The sequence below is a fragment of the Actinia tenebrosa genome, unplaced genomic scaffold (genome assembly GCF_029948245.1).
Source record: "Actinia tenebrosa isolate PJP-AT-01 unplaced genomic scaffold, QUT_ActTen_1.0 PGA_scaffold5__44_contigs__length_20552954, whole genome shotgun sequence".
Classification (NCBI taxonomy): domain Eukaryota; kingdom Metazoa; phylum Cnidaria; class Anthozoa; order Actiniaria; family Actiniidae; genus Actinia; species Actinia tenebrosa.
Genome location: NW_028292582.1, coordinates 14,423,906 through 14,445,622, shown reverse-complemented (window position 1 = coordinate 14,445,622; position 21,717 = coordinate 14,423,906). Strand labels below are relative to the sequence as shown.

Genomic DNA, 21,717 nt, shown 5'->3' with positions numbered 1-21,717 from the left:
ACCCAGGTTAATGATAAGGTGCACAGGTTTAAGCTACGGTACCCAGGTTAATGATAAGGTGCACAGGTTTAATACTACGGTACCCAGGTTAATGATAAAGTACCCAAGTTCATGCCACGGTACCCAGGTTCATGCTACGGTACCCAGGTTAATGATAAGGTACCCAGGTTCATGCTACGGTACCCAGGTTTATGCCACGGTACACTGGTTCATGCTACGGTACCCAGGTTTATGCTACGGTACCCAGGTTTATGCTACGGTACCCAGGTTTATGCTACGTTACCTAGGTTTATGCTGCGGTACCATGGTTCATGCTACGGTACTATGGTTTATGCTTCGGTACCATGGTTCATGCTACGATACCATGGTTCATGCTTCGGTACCATGGTTCATGCTACGATGCCATGGTTCTTGCTACGATACCATGGTTCATGCTACTGTACCATGGTTCATGCTACTGTACCATGGTTCATGCTTCGGTACCATGGTTCATGCTACTATACCATGGTTGATGCTACGGTACCATGGTTGATGCTTCGGTACCATGGTTCACGCTGGTTATGGTCGTTTTAAGGTTAGATGCATAGTTGGACCTATGCCAACCTCAAACAGAGCTATTCTAGTTTTCGACAGGTGTTACTACTACTCTGAGTTATCTCATAAGATTATGTTCATTCCCATTTCTTTGTCATGCAGTCTTGGTGGCTTATTTTGCCGGCTTTAGCTTTTCACTTTCTTAGTGCTAGAATTTTAACACGGAAGTACTGATTTAGAGGTATCATTAACTAATGACGTTATTTTGTCATACTTGGGACGTGGCGGCCCTGGCAGTCTGCACAGTCAATCTTTGATACAGTCAGCTTTTATTAAAAGTATTCAGTATTCAGTAAAATACACAAAACAATATTAATATTTAGTTGAATAATTCATTATTTTATTCAGCATTTCCAGATCAATTAAAGTTACAGGTCAAAACAGTTCTTGCCTAGTTACAGTGTTGTATAATGAGCCTTAAAACCACGCGCAGAGCTTAAGTGAGAAGCCTGGAAACGAATATTGGCTGCATTGCCTGCGATCTTTATGGGCAGTGGTTTAGTCATGCCACAGTACTTCCCTACTTGTTTTCGGTGTTGAGAGTCGATGATTAAGAGATAGTCATAGGAACATGTAAGAGGGGAGTCATCGATGGCAAAATCCTCGAATGTTATGAGAATTTGTTGGATGTCTGGCTCTGCCTGGATCTCCCAGTCACAGACCTAAAAAGGAAAAAAACGAATAAGACTAGTCTGATACCCATATAACGTCTAGAGTGCACGCACTAAAACCGTTGAACATTAAATAGTACTAATTAGCACTATTTCATACAGAATCCTTTGTTTTCTATTGTTTAATTATCACTATTTAGTGCTAAAAATTAGTTTTGTTTCACGGATTTAGTGTGAGCACATTTATTGCTGTGAACTACTTACTATTCTGTTAGGGTAATGTGATGGGTAATTAGGGCTTGAAAATGTTCCAGTATTCCCTGCCAACTCTCCTCCACAAGCTGAAACAAAGATAAACAAATGCTATTAAGAACCGGGCAGGTAGGTCATCCAGCCGACACAGCAGATATCATGCAAGCAGCATGCATGTGATATGTAACACGCGGTGAGTAAGCCTTGGCTTTCATGACAGTCACGCATTACGTATTTTTCCTGTCTATATCTATTGTCTTCCCCATATTGAAGTAAGTACAACGACACTTCCCATGGCAGAATTTCTATATTTTACGTTTATTTTTTCTCGCATTTTACCTATAACGCATCATCTATCATGTACTTCTTTTCGTGGGATTCTAATAGCTCACTAGATAAACTGTGCTCTGACGAGGCCCAATACAGGCTGAAACAGCTGTCCACTGTTTCTAGTTGAGCTGGCTCATATTTTACGCGACTATTGTTTTCTCTTGTTTAATTACACTATTTACTACTAGCGTCCGAAACGTCAGTAAGTTGTTTCATCTTTTCACGGTGTATAATTTACCTTTTCATCATTACTGTTTCATTTGAAACACCGACGCAGCTCACACTAGTTTTTAGCTAGTTATATCTTTTTATTTACTACTAAATAGTGCAAAGTGTTGCACACTTTTAGTGTTTGTGCTCTATTCGCGTTTCAGGTGTACACTAAGTGTTGTTTGTGCCTGACAATAGACCAGTTTCGAATTCCAAATTACCCCTGTGTGCCTTGATTACAGACTCATTTGCACAGGGTTAGCCTCGTATCAGTGTTTAAATATTCACAAATACCAACGGTAAAGTAAAGAATGACCAACTTCAACAATACGAGCACTTTGAAGCTCGACGGACCTTGACTGGAACACGTGAATATTCTGCACAAACTCGAGGCTAACCCTGTGCAAATGAGTCTGTAATCAAGAAACACAGCGGTAATTTAGAATTCGAAAAGGGTCTATTGCCGTATGAACCCTGATTTATCCTTTACCCGGTAAAGATCCAAATGCCCGGTAAGATGCTTCAAATCCTTGTGCTGTTACGTCTTTATCTGAATGAAAGTGAACACGTGACTGGTGCCAGTCGACCTCCACTGATTGGTTGGTTTTTGTTCCACAAATTTTACTGCCTTTCAGGGTCCCTGTGATGTCCTCTACAACCAGGTAATCTTTTCTGGAAGAATAGAGAAAACAGAGCTTTGATTAACTGAAGTGAATACCCTCATTGTATAACAAGAGCCATACATTCTACCTGCAGTGTGGACTTTGTTCAAGATCAACATGGTGAAAAGTAAAGAATAGAGAAAACAGAGCTTCGATTAACTGAAGTGAATACCCTCATTGTATAACAAGAGCCATACATTCTACCTGCAGTGTGGACTTTGTTCAAGATCAACATGGTGAAAAGTAAAGAATAGAGAAAACAGAGCTTTGATTAACTGAAGTGAATACCCTCATTGTATAACAAGAGCCATACATTCTACCTGCATTGTGGACTTTGTTCAAGATCAACATGGTGAAAAGTGATGGCCACGTCTTCAAACTGAGGGGGAGGTATGATAGTCCACGTACAATCCACCCCACTGGGGTAGGGTGAGGGGAAATTTGGGCTATGGAAAGAACCACTTGCTGCAGTCAACAGCCCTCCACATCCTGAAGGATTGAACGAGAACCAACATATTGGTGAACTAAATGACCATGAACGACTTCTGCATGTAATGCTTACCGGATGTAATGCTTACCGGATGTAATGCTTACCGGATGTAATGCTTACCGGATGTAATGCTTATCGGATGTAATGCTTACCGGATGCAATGCTTACCGGATGTCATGGGGCAGCGGCCACGTTTGAAAGAGATTTCATCGATTGCGATGTCACTTGTGAAAATACGACCAACAACTCCTTCAAACACCACCTTACAGATACAAAACGACAAACATATGTTTAAAAATACCATAATCACCCTTACATCATGCAGATGATTGATGATTAGGATGCTACAGTGGTAGTATCATACAACACCTGGTATGGTTGCTGGTCCACAAAGATGTTAATGCTCTCAGTCAACCAAAACTTCCCATGATCACCTGAGGTCGTCCATACTGTTCGTGAAACCCCATCACTGCCTTTGACAAATACAATCAGCGAGCCCATACCTCTGCCGTTCATATTGTACGAGAAAGAGAGGCACTGGGTACCACTCATGAAGCCGCTGACTAGCAATGCTCTGTCTCCAAGACGCCGTTTACTCGCTTCAATGAATGCATAGTTTCCTGTAGAATGCAAACACTTTGACTTAATGAACAATAATGTGTATGAGCCATATCACAGGGACGGCGGAGCCGGGGGGGGAGGGGGGGGGCTGGGGGGTTTTTGCGTAATTTTAATACATTTTCACTAAACTCAGCCCCCCCACCTTGCCATACAATTAGCCCCCCCAATCAAAAAACTGCTCCGCCGTCCCTGTATCATGGAGTCAACTGTAGTGATAACTAGAAACCAAACAGGTCAAACAGGTTTGCTTACCTAATCCATAGAAGTCACGTGATGGCCCTGTGAAAAAGCTTGGCGTGTTTCCTTTACCAATTGACCAATCGAAATCATCAGTGCCGACATTGGTCCAGGCTGGGCACATCTCACTATCGAAGTCACAATCACCTGTTACAAGATTAATTCTGTAGTAACTAACAATCATCTGCAAATCATGACAAGCCCTTGCTTTAGTAAAAGGACTACATGTTGTCCAATTTGGAAATAATTGGGGGAGGGAGATTTTCAGCCTTTTTAAAAGGGTATAGATAATCTTAATGTATACCAAAAACATGTCCAACCTCTAAAATCTGATTAACGCCTCTAGACTATGAATTTTGAGAGGGTTTTTTTATTTTGGAAAATCAGAAACCGTGCATAGCTGGAATGGAATGGACTTTGACTCACTGGACTTTGGATCGCAAAAAGTTTATTTCGCCAAATATGCAACTTGTATCTTATAGTTTTGGTTTTGATATTCATTACTAGTAATTTTATGCTAAGAGTCCGGATAAAATCAAGATTTTATTTTTTATAATTCATAAACTTTATCAGTTGGATTCTGGAGCCCAATTTTCCTGTTCCTCGATTTTCCACTTTGAATCCTGGACATAGGAAGCAGAGAAACGTAAGCTACGTGCTGATTAGTTGAAATTTGTATGAAATTACATATTACAACCAAGAGCAAACACCAACTACCTGCTGAAGTGATCGGGATGGTTTTGTATGATGCATGGAATCCTTTTCTTGCCAAGTGGTCGTTGCTATGGAAATACACCTTAGCCACGTGACCAGGGACCTTAAGTCCAAATCCATCACCATAGAAACCACAAAATCGTTGCTGCTTGATCGGCTGATCTTGAGAATCTGCCACGATGACGTAATCGTCTCTGTGATAAGAAAATGTAGTTTTGTTTTGTATAGACAGCCATATTGACATGTATAATTCTGTCTAATATCACAATAATGTTTAAACTACCCGCATCCTGGCGCCATCTCTACTGCGAACGGGTTGAACGTAATGATGATAACAGCAGTCTTGACTTGAGGTTGAATGATCCACTGACAACGACTGTTATCTGGATAGTCATTAGGAAAACCAGGACTAGAGAAAGATCCCCTGGACTCGGTAAGAATACCACCGCATCTTCCTGCAGGGTTACGCAAAAAAAAAAAAACACCATCGTTATTTTTCGAACTCAAGACGTACATGAGCTCATGTACGACAAGGTGAGGGAGGAGATGGTCAACAGCTTACCTGTCACAGTAGGACAAGGCGTTTTGGAGAAAGATAGGTCATCTAGGGCTATATCTGAGAAGTCAGACTTTCCAACTATTCCTTCGAAAACCATCTTAAAATAAAATGAAGTATTAGATTAAAACACCAATTTGATCGAATATCATGTTACATGTCATGGATATCATGGTAGCAAGTAATATAAGGCTACTAACCTTATAGGGAAGCTTCTCATTTATTTGTAAACGAACTTCTTTCCACTCGTTGCCTTGGTTACCAGATAGACTCATTACCAGGCTCCTCGTATTTCTAGTTTGAATATAGACGTTCAGGCTCCCCATGCCAATGATACCGTACATGTGATAGAAGAAACGAAGACATCTTTGACCAGATATGACTTCTGTCTCAAGATGAGCTTTGTCTCCTTCAGCTCGACCAGTCGATTCGATGTATATGTACTTGCCTAGAAGTATACAAATATATGGAGCTTGCATGGCTCAGTCTTGATCAAGACATACCAATGACAATTTAGTATAGCGAATACCTTGCCCTGAATGATCGGTTTTGGGTCCAGTCATAGCTGTAGGTGTAGCACCGCTATTAATTGTCCAATCAAAATCGTCTTTGCCAACATTCATGAATCCTGTACATAAACCTTCATCAAAGTTGCAGCTGCCTACGTCACAACAGATAATATTCATGGTTATTTACATTCATTGGACTACTCTACTTTATCATTACACGAACAACCTGCTTACCAATTTCAGGAGGTTTGACAGGAGCGATCGCTACAAAATTCGCCTGAAAGCCTTTTTCATTTGCTGCGTCATCGGACTTGAAGACCACGACCGCTGTGTCTCCTGGGACGGCTATCTTTGGTTTATCAAGGCGTCCACAAAGTGTTTTGCCTACTTGGTTTCCTTCTTTATCCTTTATTATCACGCTATCCCATCTGTAATAATGTTAACCACATTAAAACTTGTTTTACACTGATCACCTGTCAAAACAAGACCCCTTCCTATTCGAATAATGATAATGATAATGATACTGATTTCTGAATTTATATAGTGCCCTTTCTATATGAATATAATCAAAGGCGCTTTGCATTGAGTTGTTAATGACAGATTGCTTTTTGTGCAATTTACAAACATGAGAGATGGTTAGTATGAAGTGTAGGCACTGAGGGTGGTCACTGCCAGGGTTTCTTTACGTCCTCAGTGGTTCTTTTACGTCCCAGTATGGAGAGACGGGACCGCCATTTAAAGTGGTCATCCGAGCCACTTGAAAGTCTAACCATTTGCAGATGTAATTAATTACAAAGGCAGCACTTTCTCCTCAGTTATTTTAAGACACTGAGTGTTGGTCCGGCCGGGACTCGAACCACGACCTCCCGCACGAAAGTCCGATGCCCAACCAACTGAGCTAACCGGTTGGCGGAATGAGGAGATTCCAGAAAAGGAATTTATGTTGTTCATCATTACTTTATTACCATCAGTGACAAGCAGTTGCTTGATACTCACTCGCACGACGATCCCCACTCCACATCAAAGTCTTCAAAAGTGACTTCAATTTTTGTTGTTCCTGATGGTCCTTTGATAGTCCACTGACACAGCGCATTGTCAGGGTAGTTCTGAGGATAGTTTGGGCTGGAAAAGGTTCCTTTGGATCCAGTCAGTTCTCCTTCACATGCTGCTCAAACGATTCATTACATCTATGATTAGTTTTTCATCTCAATAAACCTTTTTTTGGTACTAAAATATACAGTACCTAAAAGGGTAATTTGCGGCCTGCATTATGACCTGGGTGACACCCATTCAAGACAGAGTCGTTTTGGGACATGGTTTACTAATGACTCTACTTACTGTTTCTTTTACTAGTGACCCCTGCTGCTCTTGTTGTAAAGGCACAGAGTAAAAGTACGAACAAACCGACCACCGGACGCGGCATTTTAACGACTAACAATCTTTACTGATCAGAGTGGTACGTTGTATATGAGCAACAAGACTCGATGACTGTTGTTTGTAGCCTGTTGCCTTTTTATATGTTCATTAGATATAGATGTTATCAGTTGGGATAGGTTCTCAAGTGTTTCCGTATTCTTTAGCAGAAAGAAAAACAAATAGAGTAGCGTGGAATATTTACACAGGGCTTCACTACTTTAATAACCATTAATTAGTTGATTAGTTGGTTTGTCATCAGAGATCAAAACAACAGCATTTCTCACATTTCTGACCTATGTTGAATGTTGATCAGTAACTCACTCCAAGCCAGAGTCACATCTATAGCGTTAACTTGAGCGGGTGATCTGGTGTCGCAATCAAGGCGTCGTAAGAACTGGGACGCTTGGTTGAGAGCAAAGATCACCATGGTGCTTTAGCCCTGTAGAGCAAACCACTCTTTACAGTCTGTCATTGTAATCAATTACTTTCATATAAATGTAAGTAGGTTAAGGACAGGAACTTGATATGCGTCCCCAAAACAAAACAACATGAGTTGCAAATTAAAGCAGTTTTTAATGATGTTTGCTTTCCAGATGACACTTTTGCTAATGGTTATATGCTGGGCTCTTCAAGGATAGATCTTTAACCTTATTCAAGTATCAAATAGCCAATAATTATTCGTGCGCTGCACTAATGAATCTTCTTGATATAGTTATAAAAAACATCCGAAATATTGTCATTTAATTAAAGTTCAGAGCCAGTTTTACGAAGGGTGGAGTAACGCGCTATCCGATAGATAAATCTTATCCACTGGATAAATTCTTGGATAACAGCATCACTTTATCCACTGAATAAGGATTTGTCCGTCGGATAGCGCTATCCACCCTTCGTCACAGTACAACCGGGCACTGGAGTTAAGGCTTTTTTTTGGTTTTAAGTTTCTTAAAATTTATGCGATGAAAGAGAGAGAGTAATGGTTCGACCTGAATGAAAAATAGATGGGAAAAAGTAAGACAAAAAAAGGAGAAAAAAGAAAACATTAGATTAAGAAAGAGTATTATTCGGCTTCTACTGTTTTCAGATGAGTATAGCCACCTAAACTGACTGCTTGTAAATGAGCCCATCAATCGATGCAGCTGTATGCTTCAAGGGTATATGCTCAACAACTTGAATTCGATAGGAAAGATTACCGACATGTGATTATTATGGACTATCAAACTACAGGATGCTTGGTTTCCGATATGCCTTCAGTTTCTACAGTTCAGTACCTATCAAATGACCATCTTATTAAATGTAGAAGAAATTGGATTTTTTAATTAAAAAAATGATTTATTATTTTTTCTTGTACTTTTCTAGCGAATATGACACGCATACTGTTAACTCAGTGTAGACTCAACTAGTCATCAATGATTATTCAGGTCTAGGTAATGGTCTCTAAACGTTCTCTTGTGATGAAATATATGTCATCTCTTGCTTCTGTTATTTTTTCAGATGATCAGCCGAAAGTAGCCAATGATTGTTTTATATAGTTTTCTAAGATTCAAATAAGGAGTTTTCTTTTGGGAGTGACAATAAAAGAATATAATGCAGTGATTATACTGGAAACTCATTGTATTTTTTATTAAATTCATTAATCTAACCAGGACCATACTTCCAGACATCGTCGTATGGGCTTACGGCTATGCTGGAGATTTCGGCCCCAACACCGCTATCCCGGGAGGAATTACACCCTGATCAGGATGCTCGGCCGAAGCCTAAGGGAGAGGTTAGTCGGCCCCTAGTCCGTAGATGATTAACCCCTTGCTATGACCAGCAGACCTGATATATCGGACTCACGAAACTATGGCGCGTTTTTCTTGTCATTATTCAAGTTCGACATTCGTTATTCAAGGTCGACATTCGTTTTTCAAGTTCGACATTCGTTATTCAAGTTCGACATTCGTTTTTCAAGTTCGACATTCGTTTTTCAAGTTCGACATTCGTTATTCAAGTTCGACATTCGTTTTTCAAGTTCGACATTTTTAGAGATTGGGACCTAGTGAAAGGGCTCAATTGCGAGGGACTGGACACCACAGAGACGACTTTACATGTGCTGCAGAAAGTGAATAGTGAAAATGTCTCTACAAAGATGTCGAAGCCTTCTGAAAGAAGTTGAGGCGGAACTTTCCAAATCTTTCCCAGCTAATACAGAGACAACAGCAGCTGGAGCTCCTTCAACAGAGAATTCTACAAGTACTGTCCCTTCTTCTAGCAGTGGATCGAACATTGCGCCATCATTGACCGAATCAACAGGTCTACATCAAGAACACAGAAGATTGTTTGGTTTTCGCCCTCAAGGGAACAGTCGACACCGTCCATACAACAACAACAGAAATGGGTTTTCTAACAACAAAACGTCCAAGCCAAAAAAAAGAGCAACATTTACTAGGAACTTTATGTGCTTGTCGCACATGGAGGATACCGTCCCACCATCCCCATCCCAACAATCGGCGCTTAAAAGAGCTGGTCTGGGGGAAAAGAAAATCACGTTAAACCTTGACGATGGGCCTTTTGAAGTAGATAAAACACTGAAAGAGGCATACCCGCAACTCTTTAAGTCAGGTGGTTACGTGCTTTTGAGGATTGTCGAGCGTGGGGTGAGAGTGCTATCTGTTATTAATGGCCCTTACAGCTGCGAACAACTAAAGGATGTAATTGGACAGGGAAAAATCTTTATAAGACCTCTACAGAGAGACCTGAGCATGAATCCACTACCAACTAATGATAATTATAAGGTAAGCATATTGCATTTGCTCATATTAAAATTTTTGAGTTAGATATTTATTTTGAACTAGCTAGGCTTCAAATAACCAGTGAGATTATAAAGAAAACGTGAATTTGTTCATTTCGTCCTGACCATCTCAGAGCTTTGCAGAGAAGCTGCATGCCTAAAAACCAAATAAACAAACAAACATCCAAACAATAACTGAAAAGGAAAAATATAGAGAAAAATCTTGAAAAATCAGAGGTAGTTTTATAAAATTTACATATGAGACAAATATTGTCATTTCCATGTACAGTGCTATGTTTTCAACAGTTATGATGCCTCACACAGAGATGCCTATTTTTTAAGGTTGAAGATTTGCAGGAAAAATGCTTAAATTGTCAACAAATGTTCTTCCTGGCAGAGTTGTCAGAACACATAGAGCAGTGTTGGTAAGTTTCCAATTTGTAAAAATATGTGCTGTGTGGCTGAATAGAGAATGCATGGCTTACATGTAACTTATGTATTAGCTTCAACTTGATAAGGGGCATCCAAGGGGGGAAAGGGGGAGGGGTGGTTCAAATCACAAAGGTAGTAATGGTCATATTTTGCAAAATTTATAGTAATGAAACCAGTTACACAGCAACAAACCCTGCTTCTACAGAAGCAAGTAATTCTACTCCAACAGCTACAAAAGCAAGTGCCACAGTAACAAACACTACTATAGCTACTACTACAACAGCTGTTAACTCTGCTACTATAGAAGACAAAAACCACAAGGCAGAACTAGGTAAGGCTGACAAACACATTATTGCTTTATCAACATTTCCTAATACTTTTGGGTATCATTAACTTAGTGTTATATTTATGATTTATTTAAAGATGACTATTTTGTCCAAAAATATGGCCAAGGAGTTGTGTCTGATGTAAAGTGTCCAAAGTGTGGGTGTGAAGTAGAAATTCACTCGGCAGGCACTTATACAAGTGAATCAGGGTCTCTGCGAATCTATGCTGATGAGGAAGAGTTTGAATGTACTAGCTCCCAGTGTCTGTACAGTGAAAAAAGAAACAAAACTTTGGGTAAGTTCAACAATCTAATTCAATCTGTACAAAAAAAGTCAAGCCATCATGCATTCCAGTATTTTTGACCATGCGTCCCCCTTTTAGTTACCTCGATCACCTCTCATTTTTAAAAATATGTTGCACTTAGATGAGCGATTCTAATGATGGCCATTTCATCATTGTTAATTCTACAATGCACATGCAGTCAAAAAAAGGTTTTTGCATAATAATTGTAATTATTTTAAATTTAAACCATTATGAAATTAATTAGCTTCTACAAAACGTGCTATTTTTATCAAACTACCACAATATAATACTAAACATGAATATGTAGATGATATGACTGGTAAAAATGTGTATTGATCATTTAATGGCAATGTTTTGATTTGTACTTCAAGAGGTGCCTGCATAGATCTTAAGATATCAATAACTTTTAAAGATCTTGTTTATGATTACTGTGGAAGAAATTACTCACTGAAAAAATGAAAATCACTACAAAGTTTCACATTTAAGTTAGCTAGTGTAACAATGGGATGTGTGATCCACCTTGTTTAATTTCACTAATAACTGATTCAATGACATTTTAATATTGTAAATATTTTGTACTTTTAATTTTCATTCCATATTTCCCATTCATGTTTACATATATTTTGCATATCTTGTCACTTCACTCACCCAGTGTCTAATAATGATTATTAGTTACCATCATTTTTTACTTGATCAATTAAGATAAAATGCAGATTGCCTCGGGATTCTGGTTTGGAGGGACATATCCCTGTAAATGCTAATACAGGATATGTGCTGCTCAATAGGTATGTTTTTTAGGCTCAAAATAATCTTAATTCTCTGCTTTACAGAAAGTGTATCAACACCCTTAGAAGATGATGATGAGGCTTCAGGAGCTCCAGGAGTAGACCCTGACATTTCTGCTGCTGTTAACCAAACATTGAATTATGCCCACAACCATAAAATCACCAATGGGGTGGAAGTGCTTAGATACTTCCAGAGCATAATGGTCACTGGAAGACCATTAAATGTAGTGGACCTGGCCCAAGCAACAGAAGGGCCCACCAATTACATTCTAGTGGACAGATACAATCTTGTGCAAACTGCCTTTGAGGAAATCAAAGAAATGGGGAACTTAAGGCAGACATTGGAAGTGCAGTTTTATGGAGAGGTTATTAATTGAAATTGTTTCTAAAATAAATTAATCGACATAATTTTGTGTCAAGAAACACTCAAAAACTCTAGCATTGAACTAATTGCATTATTAATAAATCCATTCATTTTTTTCTAGGAAGCTGAAGACATTGGAGGACCAAGAAGAGAGTTTTTTCGATTAATAGTTCGTGATATTTTTAACATCTACTTTGAGAATGGCTTGAAGCCCCATATGGCAAGTGATTACCAGTTGATTGGTGTCATCTTTGGTAAGTCTTTCAGAACACATGGGGTATGTTCCACCTCATTGTTGATGCTATTAAATTGTTCAAGTTAACCGTCCAAACCAATGACATTATGTTTTGTCTCTTTGAGGCTGGAGCCACAAAAACCCCACCCCTCAGCAAAATAATTAGTCTGTCAATCAGTGTAAATAAGAAAAAATTATCAGTGTATTAGAATCACAAACATGACAATGTGTTCTCATGATTGGTGCAAGCATGTTGCATAATGCAAGGCACTACGACTTTTGTCTGTGGTGGTCGTGTCATAGCAATGCAAGTGACAGTACTGTTGTCTGACACTTCAAAAATGAAAAAAAATTGCATTATCATTTATCTTTCAATTGTCAGGTTTGAGCTTGGTTCAAGGTGGCAAAGTCCCCAAGTTCAAGGAAGATATATTTGAGTCAGTTTTCAACTTAAGTGTGGATGACCAATGCCTAAATCTATTACGCTTAGGGTTAAAAAAAACTGGCATATTCCAGGTAAATGTGCTTAAACTTTTTTGAAGCCAGTTTTAATGTCAGTTTTCCCCAAACACATTTAATGGTCAAGCCTCCTTTTTAAAGTTGTCCAGTTTTCCAGTCCTACCTCTTTTTTAAAGTGTTTTTAATATTTTGTACAGCTTGCTATAAGTATTGATGTATTTAAAGACTTGTTCAGAGAGGGACCCAAAGCTACTATGACCATAAGGATTCTGAATGGTTTTTTAAAACCCGTCTTCAGTGAAGCAGGTTGCAATGCAAGGAAAAGCGAATGCTTGGTTTACAGGGCTTTCCAGAAGTACCTCAGGGAAGTTGCAAGTAGGTGGTGTTCTGGTTATTTTTGGGTTGGAGCTAGAAATTAATTCATGTGGCTTTTTCAATTATACACCATAGCAAAGGGCATTTTGACTTGATGTCTCAGTATAAATCAAGCAATATTCAAAAATAATTACTATTGTTTTCATTCTGCATTATGCCAACTAATGCTGAACAACTTGCATCATATTAAAAATAATAATGCTATAGGTTTATTAAACTGAGAGCTTACACTTACACTAACACATACTAATTGCTAACTGTTATTTGCGAAGCGTATTTCAATATGTCATATAGAAAGTGAGTTATGTAAATGCATTTTTATTATCATTATTTAATAGATAATCACGTGGACACAAAGCATTCATGGGTATAATGCACCCTTAACCGCCTGCATTCTACGCATGAATGCTGTATGCCTCAGTGATTATCTATTAAATATTGAATGGATTATGAGACATCCCTGACTGCAGCCTATTTAAACACAGGCTATGGATATAAATACTTGAGCATATTATACATTGCAAAAGTTTTTCAGGATTATTGTCCCTTGTGAGGAAAAAAAAATGATACTCACATTCTTCTGGCTCATCAGATGCTTCAGAGAAATGAAATTACAGTTGATGGTTCCCCAAAATTAACATTGAACAATAATCACAGTGTATTATTTTGTTTTAACCTCTTGATTATTTTTATTTATAGGTGGTAGGCGAACTGGTTTAGATTTAGAAAGTGTGTTACAGTTTGTGACAGGAAGTAATGAAGAACCTATACTTGGTTTTTCCATTGTTCTATCGTTAACCTTTCATGAGGTTACTGGTAGTTTCCTTCCAACAGCAAATACCTGTTCGAACACCTTAAGTCTCCCAAGACCGACAAGAGAACATGAACTTCCAGAAGAAAACATATTATTTGAATTGTACGATATGGCTTTTACAAGTTCCTATTTTGGTAACAAATAGATGAGAGTAATGGAAGTGTTGCCTGATGCACTCATCCAGATCTATCAGATTGTTTCAAATTTCTTCTAATTGCTTTGAAGCTTTAATTATAGTTGCATTATTGCTATCCCTTTAGATGTTACTTGTTCATACCAATATAACACTTAGATAATCAGGATGAAGTTGCATAAAGCAATTAATTGCTGGTCACTTATTAAAAAAACAGCATTTAATGATTTGAATGTAACACATTTGGGTGGTTAAAAATTCATCTGTGTTTTCAGCCTTTATCATATAGAATACCATAAGCTTGGGTACATATATTTTTTTCATTGTAATTGCAGTTGTGTTTTTAAACAAATTATTACCCATCCAATAACTGGAAATTAATTTCAAATCAATTTTGATTAATTACTTATTTGGTAAACTTGTCAATGAATAGTAATTTTGGCATCATTCTAGTTCTTCAAATTAACTGCTGTAATCTATTCTCTAATTTTACTCTAGCAATTAATAAATAAGTTTAAAAAAAGTTATATTGACATAATATGGTTTTAGTTTAATGGTTTGATGAAAAATGAAATGTACTTTATGATGCATTTGATGTATTTAAACAATCAGATACAAAAGCAAGTGTTTTCATGTACAAGTCAATACCATATGAATCACTTGTATCAAGTGGATTTACAAGAACTTTAAGCCTTCCATAATCAGCCTCTTGTAAAGGACAGTTAACAGGAGGAATTTCAATGATATCACCATCTTCATCTGGACCACTCCATTCACTGCATGGTAATGGCCCATCCCAGTCAATCCCATAATTATTACAGTTACCCTATAACACAATTGGTTGAATAAAAAGTTAATGTTTCACATCAGTAGTGAATGCATCCCAGCAATAATAATACCTTTAATATGGCCCTTATTACATTAATATGGCATAGAGGTGTAAGGAAAAGAAGAGCTAAGGGTGAATACAGATGATAATCCAGCCCCACGTAGTTCCTCCCTAGATCCTCCTAAGTGTCCAGCTGCTGGCAACCAGTGCTGGTCATAGCAGGACTACCATCATATGACATACCATCACTATAGTTTCAAACTAAACTTTCAAAATATTATCATTAGATTCAATGTGTGACATGGCTCCTTACTTGCAGCAAATTTATCTAAAGCAAATTTCTGTTCGATATAAACCTGCACTAGTGTGTAATTTTTCTCATCCCATAATAAATCCAATACCATTGTTCTAAATTTCAAATTAACTTAACAGTTTTGTTTTTTATGTGTGCAAATATCAGGGGCAGATCCACGAATCACTGAAAGGGGGGGGGGGGGGGGGGGTGAACAAACTGAACGAAAAAAAAATTGTACTTTCCCTCTACTTACATTTACTCTCCACTTCTTTTCTTTTGTTTTACTTAGCAAAAGGGGGGGCCCCTGCCCCCTTCAATCCTCCCCTAAATCTGCCCCTGAATATATGTCATCATTATCATTATTACTAGTTCTGTTATACCTCCATGTCTCCAAATGTTTCCTTGGCCACAGTTAAGCTGGAGTTTGCAATACTATTCATACCCAACATCCACAGCTGCATTGGTGTGCGATGACCAGCTGATGAGATCTTGTGATGGCTCCAGCCAGAAACAAAATTTTGTCCTGTTATATCTTTCAATGTATATGTAGTGTAAGCAGAAAATATGGCTATCATCATTGGGATTGAGCACTTGACAGGCCTCCATATGATAGAACAGGTTGTAGAAAACGAATGTAACTTGGTAATACATGTCTCTCCAAAGCCGCTCTATCCTCTGATTGTGTACACTTTTTCCTGTGATCATACTTGCTCTTCCTGGGCCTCGTGCAGGGTGTGAAAGCATAAACATCGACACCTCCACATTCTCGCCACCCATGTCACTCCTCACCCTTGATGGTAGACCAAAAAAAGTGATAGCTTCTTTGAATAAACCAAGAACTGTTTCTGATCTATTGTTGTTTGAACATTTTAAATAGACAATAGATCTAGAGAATCCATCAATCCCCCCATGAACTACCAACTTCCATCTAGAAAAAGAAAAAGACAGTGAAAAAGTACAGTATCTTTATATCATTAAAATATTGATTTTACCAAACTGATAAATGCATGTGTTTACACTCGCAAACACATTTAGCTTGCAGCATATCACTTTCAATTTAAAACTGCTAGTATATTGAAGCATATTGCAAAAATCATTATCACTGCAGGGGAGGGGGGGCTAACTTGCAATTAACTTTCACCTTATCAATTTGTGATGGCCATCAATATGCCAAAGAGCATTGGGACTACTGAAACTGTACTTTCGTCTTTCTGTTGCTTGCATCCATCTTGTTACGGTGCCCTCTGGATCAACACGTTTCATGCTTTCTCTGACACGTAATTGTGGAACAAAAATTCCCCTGGCCATTAGGTGACCTAGCATCATGCGATAGCCAGAATTGGGGAACTCGATCTTAATATTGCGTATAACATCATCTAGTGCACAGTCGTCAATGTCCGTAAAAGATCGACTTGTACCAATGTTTAAATCTTTAAGGCGTCTATTAATTGTTGATTGAGATACCCCACACATACGGGCCATGTCCACAGCTTTAAATCCCTTTTCAGACAAATAAAACAATTGTTCCTGTGTTATGCGAATCTTTGGTCTTCCTGGTAAACCAGAGTGCTCTAAGTCTGATTGAAAGGACTGCTGATTCCTGAATACTGCTGATTCCTCTTCTTCCTTTAACAAATCGACAATAATCCGCATCTTTCTTGTGACAGAGTGCTCTATTATATGTGCTGCTTCTAGATGCACAGAATGGTTGTATAGTAGGTTTGCACGAGTAAATAAATCTTTCAAATCAAGAGGAGTAGCGTCAAGAGAGTTTTCAAAATGTTCTAAAGTTTGAAGGAAATTTTGTATCCGTTTAAGAAAAGGAATTTTTGCATTAATCGCCGACATGTTTTCAAGTTAAAAACGGAAAAACCCCAGTCTTTTTCGGACGGCTAAGTGCTCTAGGTCCCAATCTCTAAAAATGTCGAACTTGAATAACGAATGTCGAACTTGAATAACGAATGTCGAACTTGAATAACGAATGTCGAACTTGAATAACGAATGTCGAACTTGAAAAACGAATGTCGAACTTGAATAACGAATGTCGAACTTGAATAACGAATGTCGAACTTGAAAAACGAATGTCGACCTTGAATAACGAATGTCGAACTTGAATAATGACAAGAAAAACGCGCCATACGAAACTGCGTGTATGGCAAGCCGAATGTAGCAATATTCAATTCAGCTCGTTTATTCAACGTTCAACCATATTTATTCAACGTTCAACCATATTTATTCAACGTTCAACCATATTTATTCAACGTTCAACCCCTTATTCAACGTTCAACCCCTTATTCAACGTTCAACCCCTTATTCAACGTTCAACCCCTTATTCAACGTTCAACCCCTTATTCAACGTTCAACCCCTTATTCAACGTTCAACCCCTTATTCAACGTTCAACCATATTAATTCAACGTTCAACCCCTTATTCAACGTTCAACCATATTTATTCAACGTTCAACCACCCCTCCCCAATCCCCTCCCCAAGGTTTACTCGTTCCCGGTTTCCTCTCGGCCCGACTACAACAGCCTCGGGCAGAGGGGAGCCTAGGAACAAGGTTGAAGGCGACCTGGCCTAAAACAGAGCCCAGTTACACCGCGTACGTTGTCAGATTTGATCGGTTACGCACGTGTTTGGATTTGGGCATAGTTATAATAGAGATTGGGGCAGTAATGGACAATAACAATAAAAAATACTTGGATGATCTGGCAAAATGCCTAACCGAGGCAGGAAAGATCTTAAATCAGATGAATGGTTCTTCGAATCCATCAACTTCTACTGGTCTCTCTAGCAGAATGGAATCTGCTATTTCTTCGGTCGGGAGAACAGTCAATAGAGCTCAATCTATGGTCCAGAACTCTACAAACAGAGGGCTTTATTCCCGTTTAAATGGACGAGAACGTCTGCGAGCCATTTCAGGTATTGTTTATACTTTTCTTTGGAGATCCCATTGTTCAAAACCTATCGTAGTTTTCGTGACTCAGGCTTACACGTGGTAAAAGCTGCCATTTTGTAGCGCTGCGCGAACGTAATAAAAATAAAATATACTGCAGTATGTCCTGCTCTCGGACCCTCCATATGATTCAAGCGTCGTTTTATAGTACTATGACTATGGATTTCACCGAAGTGTGGTATGCACACTGAGACGTTTGCTACTGTGCTAATAAACATAAACGTTGTAGTCTGCATTCCTTTCTACAGTCGGTATAAGTATAAGAATAATGTATAAGTATAAGAATAATGGGTATATTTAGTCGGAGGGGTGGGATATTACCGTAAATTAGATAATTGTAAATATCATATAGGGGTTGTTTTAAGGGTTGGAAACATGGGATAAGATTTTTATTGGTTTTATAGGGTTCTAGATAGGTGTCCCCAATTAGTTTATTTAAATAAGCTAGAACGACATGACACAGTAATAAAGTTTATTATTATTATTATTATTATCCTTTTGATTAGGGATAGACCATTATATTTAGGGGGAGGGGGTGGTATGAGCAAAAAGATTTTTTTTAAATTATTATATTACATGGTTGGAAAAAAATATTGTTGTTGAGGGCTTATCATATTTTTTTTGCCAAAAAGTTTGATGTTAAGGCGAATCATTGATTTTGTAAAAAGGATGCTGTAACAAAGCCAGTTTAATTTTGATTAGCTTATTAGATGCAGAAGTTTTAACTATTGCTTATGCTTATTAGGTACTTCTGCCTCATCTGCACAAAAAAAGGCCAAACCAATGGAAAAGACTTTCGAGTTTGTTCTTGTAAATTCCAGGGGGCAGCTCAATGAGAGTGATTCATTGCTCTTAGAAGATGATGCCATCATACTGAGAGGCATTGTTACTCTGAACTCTAACATGAATGAACAAAACATTCGAGCATGCTTGGCTGAGGCAGTTGTTATAAAGTTTCCAACTGTGGCTCCACAGGATTTGGAATTTTTAAAAGCAATTAGAAGAAAATTGTCAAAGCCTGTAAATGCTGGTGAATTCTCCTTCAAAGAAGTAAAACTCCTTGCAGGCCAGGGAAGCATTTATATAACCCTGAAGGATGGATTTGAATGCTTGCTTGATGATTATATTCAAGGAAGAAATCGTGAACCCAATGTAGAAGGTGAAGAAAGGCAGGAAACACCAGCACCAGTCACTCAAGATGGCAGGGAAAATAACCATGGCCAAAATGTAGAGGATTATGAAAGCCTTGTTCCTTCTCAAAAGCCACAAGAGGAAGATGACGGCGACCTACTTAAGTCTGCATGGGGTGGGAACTATGATGTTGAATCAGCAGTGAAAGAATGCTTGAAAGCATGTGAGGCAGACAAGGCTACTAACCCAGTTGAGGTATTAAGATGTGCACAAAAATATATTGTGAAGGGACGACCACTTGATACTACTGAAACTGAGTCAAATTTGGAAGGAGAGGTGAACTTTATTGATGTGAACAGACAAAACTTGTTAAAAACTGCATTTGATGAAATTGAAGAGATTGAAAACCTTCAGCTCGCTTTGCAAGTAACCTTTTATGGTGAAGTTGCACATGATAATGGGGGGCCAAGAAAGGAATTCTTCCGTTTATGCCTCAGAGAGATTAAAGAAAAATATTTTGACAATGGATTGAGGAATCTGCTTTCTGATGACTATATAAAGGTTGGCATCATCATGGCTCTTAGCATGCTTCAAAATGGGCCAGTACCAAAATTTATGGATGAATCAATGTTACAAGAGTTGTTTCAAGAACCCAAGCCCAGCATATGCATTCTTAAGCTACGTATGGGGTTTGCAAAGATTGGCTTGTACCAAATTGCAAAGGCTGTCCCACAGTTAGTACACTTGATGCGACCCTCTCAATCGTATAATCTTACAAGAAGAAAGTTGATTTCCTTACTTGCACCTTCCTTCTCAGATGAAGGGTCAAATGCAAAGAGGTATGAAATGGCTGTCTATGAGTTATTCTTAAAGTATGTCCGAGAGGCTACCAGTGGTCGTAGGGCAGCCATCACCATTGGACATATCTTACAATTCGCAACTGGTGCTGAAGAAGAGCCAGTTCTGGGCTTTGCAATTCCACCTAGCATCTGCTTCGCCACTGCAACTAGTAAGAACAAGTGGGCTTTTGTGCCTACTTCAAACACTTGCACCCAGACATTGTATTTACCCACTGGGTCACATGATTGTCCTCTTCCTTCTGAAGAAGAGCTCTTTGATGTATATGACAGTGCCTTTGTTAATGTTTATTTCGGTCTGGCATGAGTATAAGAAACTCCTGCCTCAATGTTACATAAATCATGAACAACCTAAAGAGATTCATTCACAATTGAAAAAAACTAGGACAAGAATACAATGATGAAATTTATTTTCTTCTGATATTTTAATATGATTGCCAAAAGCAAAGCACAGAAATGTAAACTTGAATGTTTGATTTTTTGTGTTCTAAATTTTCCGAAGAGATATATTGGTGTTGCTTTAAACAATTTCCACATATAAGCTAAAACCAAAAAGTTGTTACTGTTTATTTTTCTAAAAATGTTGAAGATATTTATGAAAGAAAATTAACTATGATATACATAGCTCTAAAAGATGCACTGTTATATTGAAACTATTATTGCTATTGAAAAATCTATTTGTTATTTCCTTTTAATTTTTGAAGAAATTACTGGTATGTCAATTCTTAGGTTGCTAATAGCTGGGATTTCATTTCTTAGAGCCTCCTGGGAAAAGGGATTTCATGTAATGGGACTGGGATATTTGAACCAAAGAACAATAGGAAAATGAAATTGAGGATTGAGTAAAACTGGCCGAGATTGTTGGATTTGAACTGGGATTGGAATAAACAGTTTTTGGTTGGGATATGGGATTAATAATAATTAGCACCCCCTTTTTGTTAAGGATTTCAGCTTTACATTTTTAGGAAAATTATGTGAAACTAGGGTGGGTGTAAGGGTGATTTCTAAAACACATCAAAATTTGTTATTCAAGGCAGAGTAACAATTCCAGGATCAATTTAAAGCCATGGCTTTTCTACAACCAATTCATATGTGCATTTCAAAACAACTTAATATGCAGTTGAAAACTATTACAATTATTTCTAGTATTAAACCTGCAGCTTATTAAGACCAAAATTTACAACCTGTATTCAGTCTTGGCACTTCCTGAGTATTTAGTTTTCATGACAGGTTCAGAACCCAAAAAATTAATGATCAAATTATATTATTTAGAAATTGATTTTTGTTGATGGTGGAGGGGGAACTGAACTCGGGGGGATGAAAGTATTAATACACAGAAGAGAAATTAGAAGAATAAAAACTTCCTTACAGCAGACCCTGGATTACTGAGATGTTAATTATGAAATTTTTTATTTTTTATGCATAAATTCACAAACTACAGGTGAATCAAT

At 38.1% G+C, this 21,717-nt stretch overlaps 3 protein-coding genes and 1 pseudogene across 4 annotated transcripts; 2 read left to right on the top strand and 2 right to left on the bottom strand.

Annotated features, from left to right (window-relative positions):
- Positions 1-912: 912 nt before the first annotated feature.
- LOC116286759 (MAM and LDL-receptor class A domain-containing protein 1) lies at positions 913-7,270 on the bottom strand. Its single transcript, XM_031693334.2, has 15 exons — positions 7,125-7,270; positions 6,783-6,951; positions 6,021-6,214; positions 5,807-5,938; positions 5,478-5,725; positions 5,284-5,377; positions 5,005-5,176; positions 4,725-4,915; positions 4,023-4,154; positions 3,519-3,769; positions 3,318-3,411; positions 2,980-3,148; positions 2,488-2,669; positions 1,470-1,546; positions 913-1,256 (listed from the first exon to the last, which is right to left on the bottom strand). Exons 1-15 carry the CDS (start codon positions 7,207-7,209, stop codon positions 990-992), a joined length of 2,457 nt encoding a protein of 818 aa, XP_031549194.2. The 5' UTR covers positions 7,210-7,270; the 3' UTR covers positions 913-989.
- Positions 7,271-9,169: 1,899 nt separating this feature from the next.
- On the top strand, positions 9,170-14,572 carry LOC116287232 (uncharacterized). Its single transcript, XM_089038511.1, has 9 exons — positions 9,170-9,976; positions 10,315-10,397; positions 10,569-10,735; positions 10,828-11,025; positions 11,865-12,184; positions 12,305-12,437; positions 12,801-12,934; positions 13,075-13,252; positions 13,952-14,572. Exons 1-9 carry the CDS (start codon positions 9,317-9,319, stop codon positions 14,209-14,211), a joined length of 2,133 nt encoding a protein of 710 aa, XP_088894637.1. The 5' UTR covers positions 9,170-9,316; the 3' UTR covers positions 14,212-14,572.
- Positions 14,573-14,734: 162 nt separating this feature from the next.
- Positions 14,735-17,171, bottom strand: LOC148906641 (uncharacterized; annotated as a pseudogene). Its single transcript, XR_016121452.1, has 3 exons — positions 16,465-17,171; positions 15,704-16,251; positions 14,735-15,025 (listed from the first exon to the last, which is right to left on the bottom strand). The product of XR_016121452.1 is annotated as an uncharacterized LOC148906641 (transcript).
- A 608-nt stretch (positions 17,172-17,779) lies between these two features.
- Positions 17,780-21,442, top strand: LOC148906640 (uncharacterized). The gene is made up of 2 exons (XM_089037812.1): positions 17,780-18,244; positions 19,024-21,442. Exons 1-2 carry the CDS (start codon positions 17,998-18,000, stop codon positions 20,571-20,573), a joined length of 1,797 nt encoding a protein of 598 aa, XP_088893938.1. The 5' UTR covers positions 17,780-17,997; the 3' UTR covers positions 20,574-21,442.
- Positions 21,443-21,717: the final 275 nt, after the last annotated feature.

Coding starts and splice junctions, on each gene's coding strand:
- LOC148906640 (XM_089037812.1), top strand. CDS start 17,998: ATGGACAATAACAATAAAAAATACTTGGATGATCTGGCAAAATGCCTA. Junction 18,245..19,023: donor ACGTCTGCGAGCCATTTCAG/GTATTGTTTATA, acceptor TATGCTTATTAG/GTACTTCTGCCTCATCTGCA.
- LOC116286759 (XM_031693334.2), bottom strand. CDS start 7,209: ATGCCGCGTCCGGTGGTCGGTTTGTTCGTACTTTTACTCTGTGCCTTT. Junction 6,952..7,124: donor GGTCACTAGTAAAAGAAACA/GTAAGTAGAGTC, acceptor TCGTTTGAGCAG/CATGTGAAGGAGAACTGACT. Junction 3,149..3,317: donor CCGCTGCCCCATGACATCCG/GTAAGCATTGCA, acceptor TCAATCCTTCAG/GATGTGGAGGGCTGTTGACT.
- LOC116287232 (XM_089038511.1), top strand. CDS start 9,317: ATGTCTCTACAAAGATGTCGAAGCCTTCTGAAAGAAGTTGAGGCGGAA. Junction 10,398..10,568: donor GAACACATAGAGCAGTGTTG/GTAAGTTTCCAA, acceptor CAAAATTTATAG/TAATGAAACCAGTTACACAG. Junction 12,438..12,800: donor GTTGATTGGTGTCATCTTTG/GTAAGTCTTTCA, acceptor TTCAATTGTCAG/GTTTGAGCTTGGTTCAAGGT.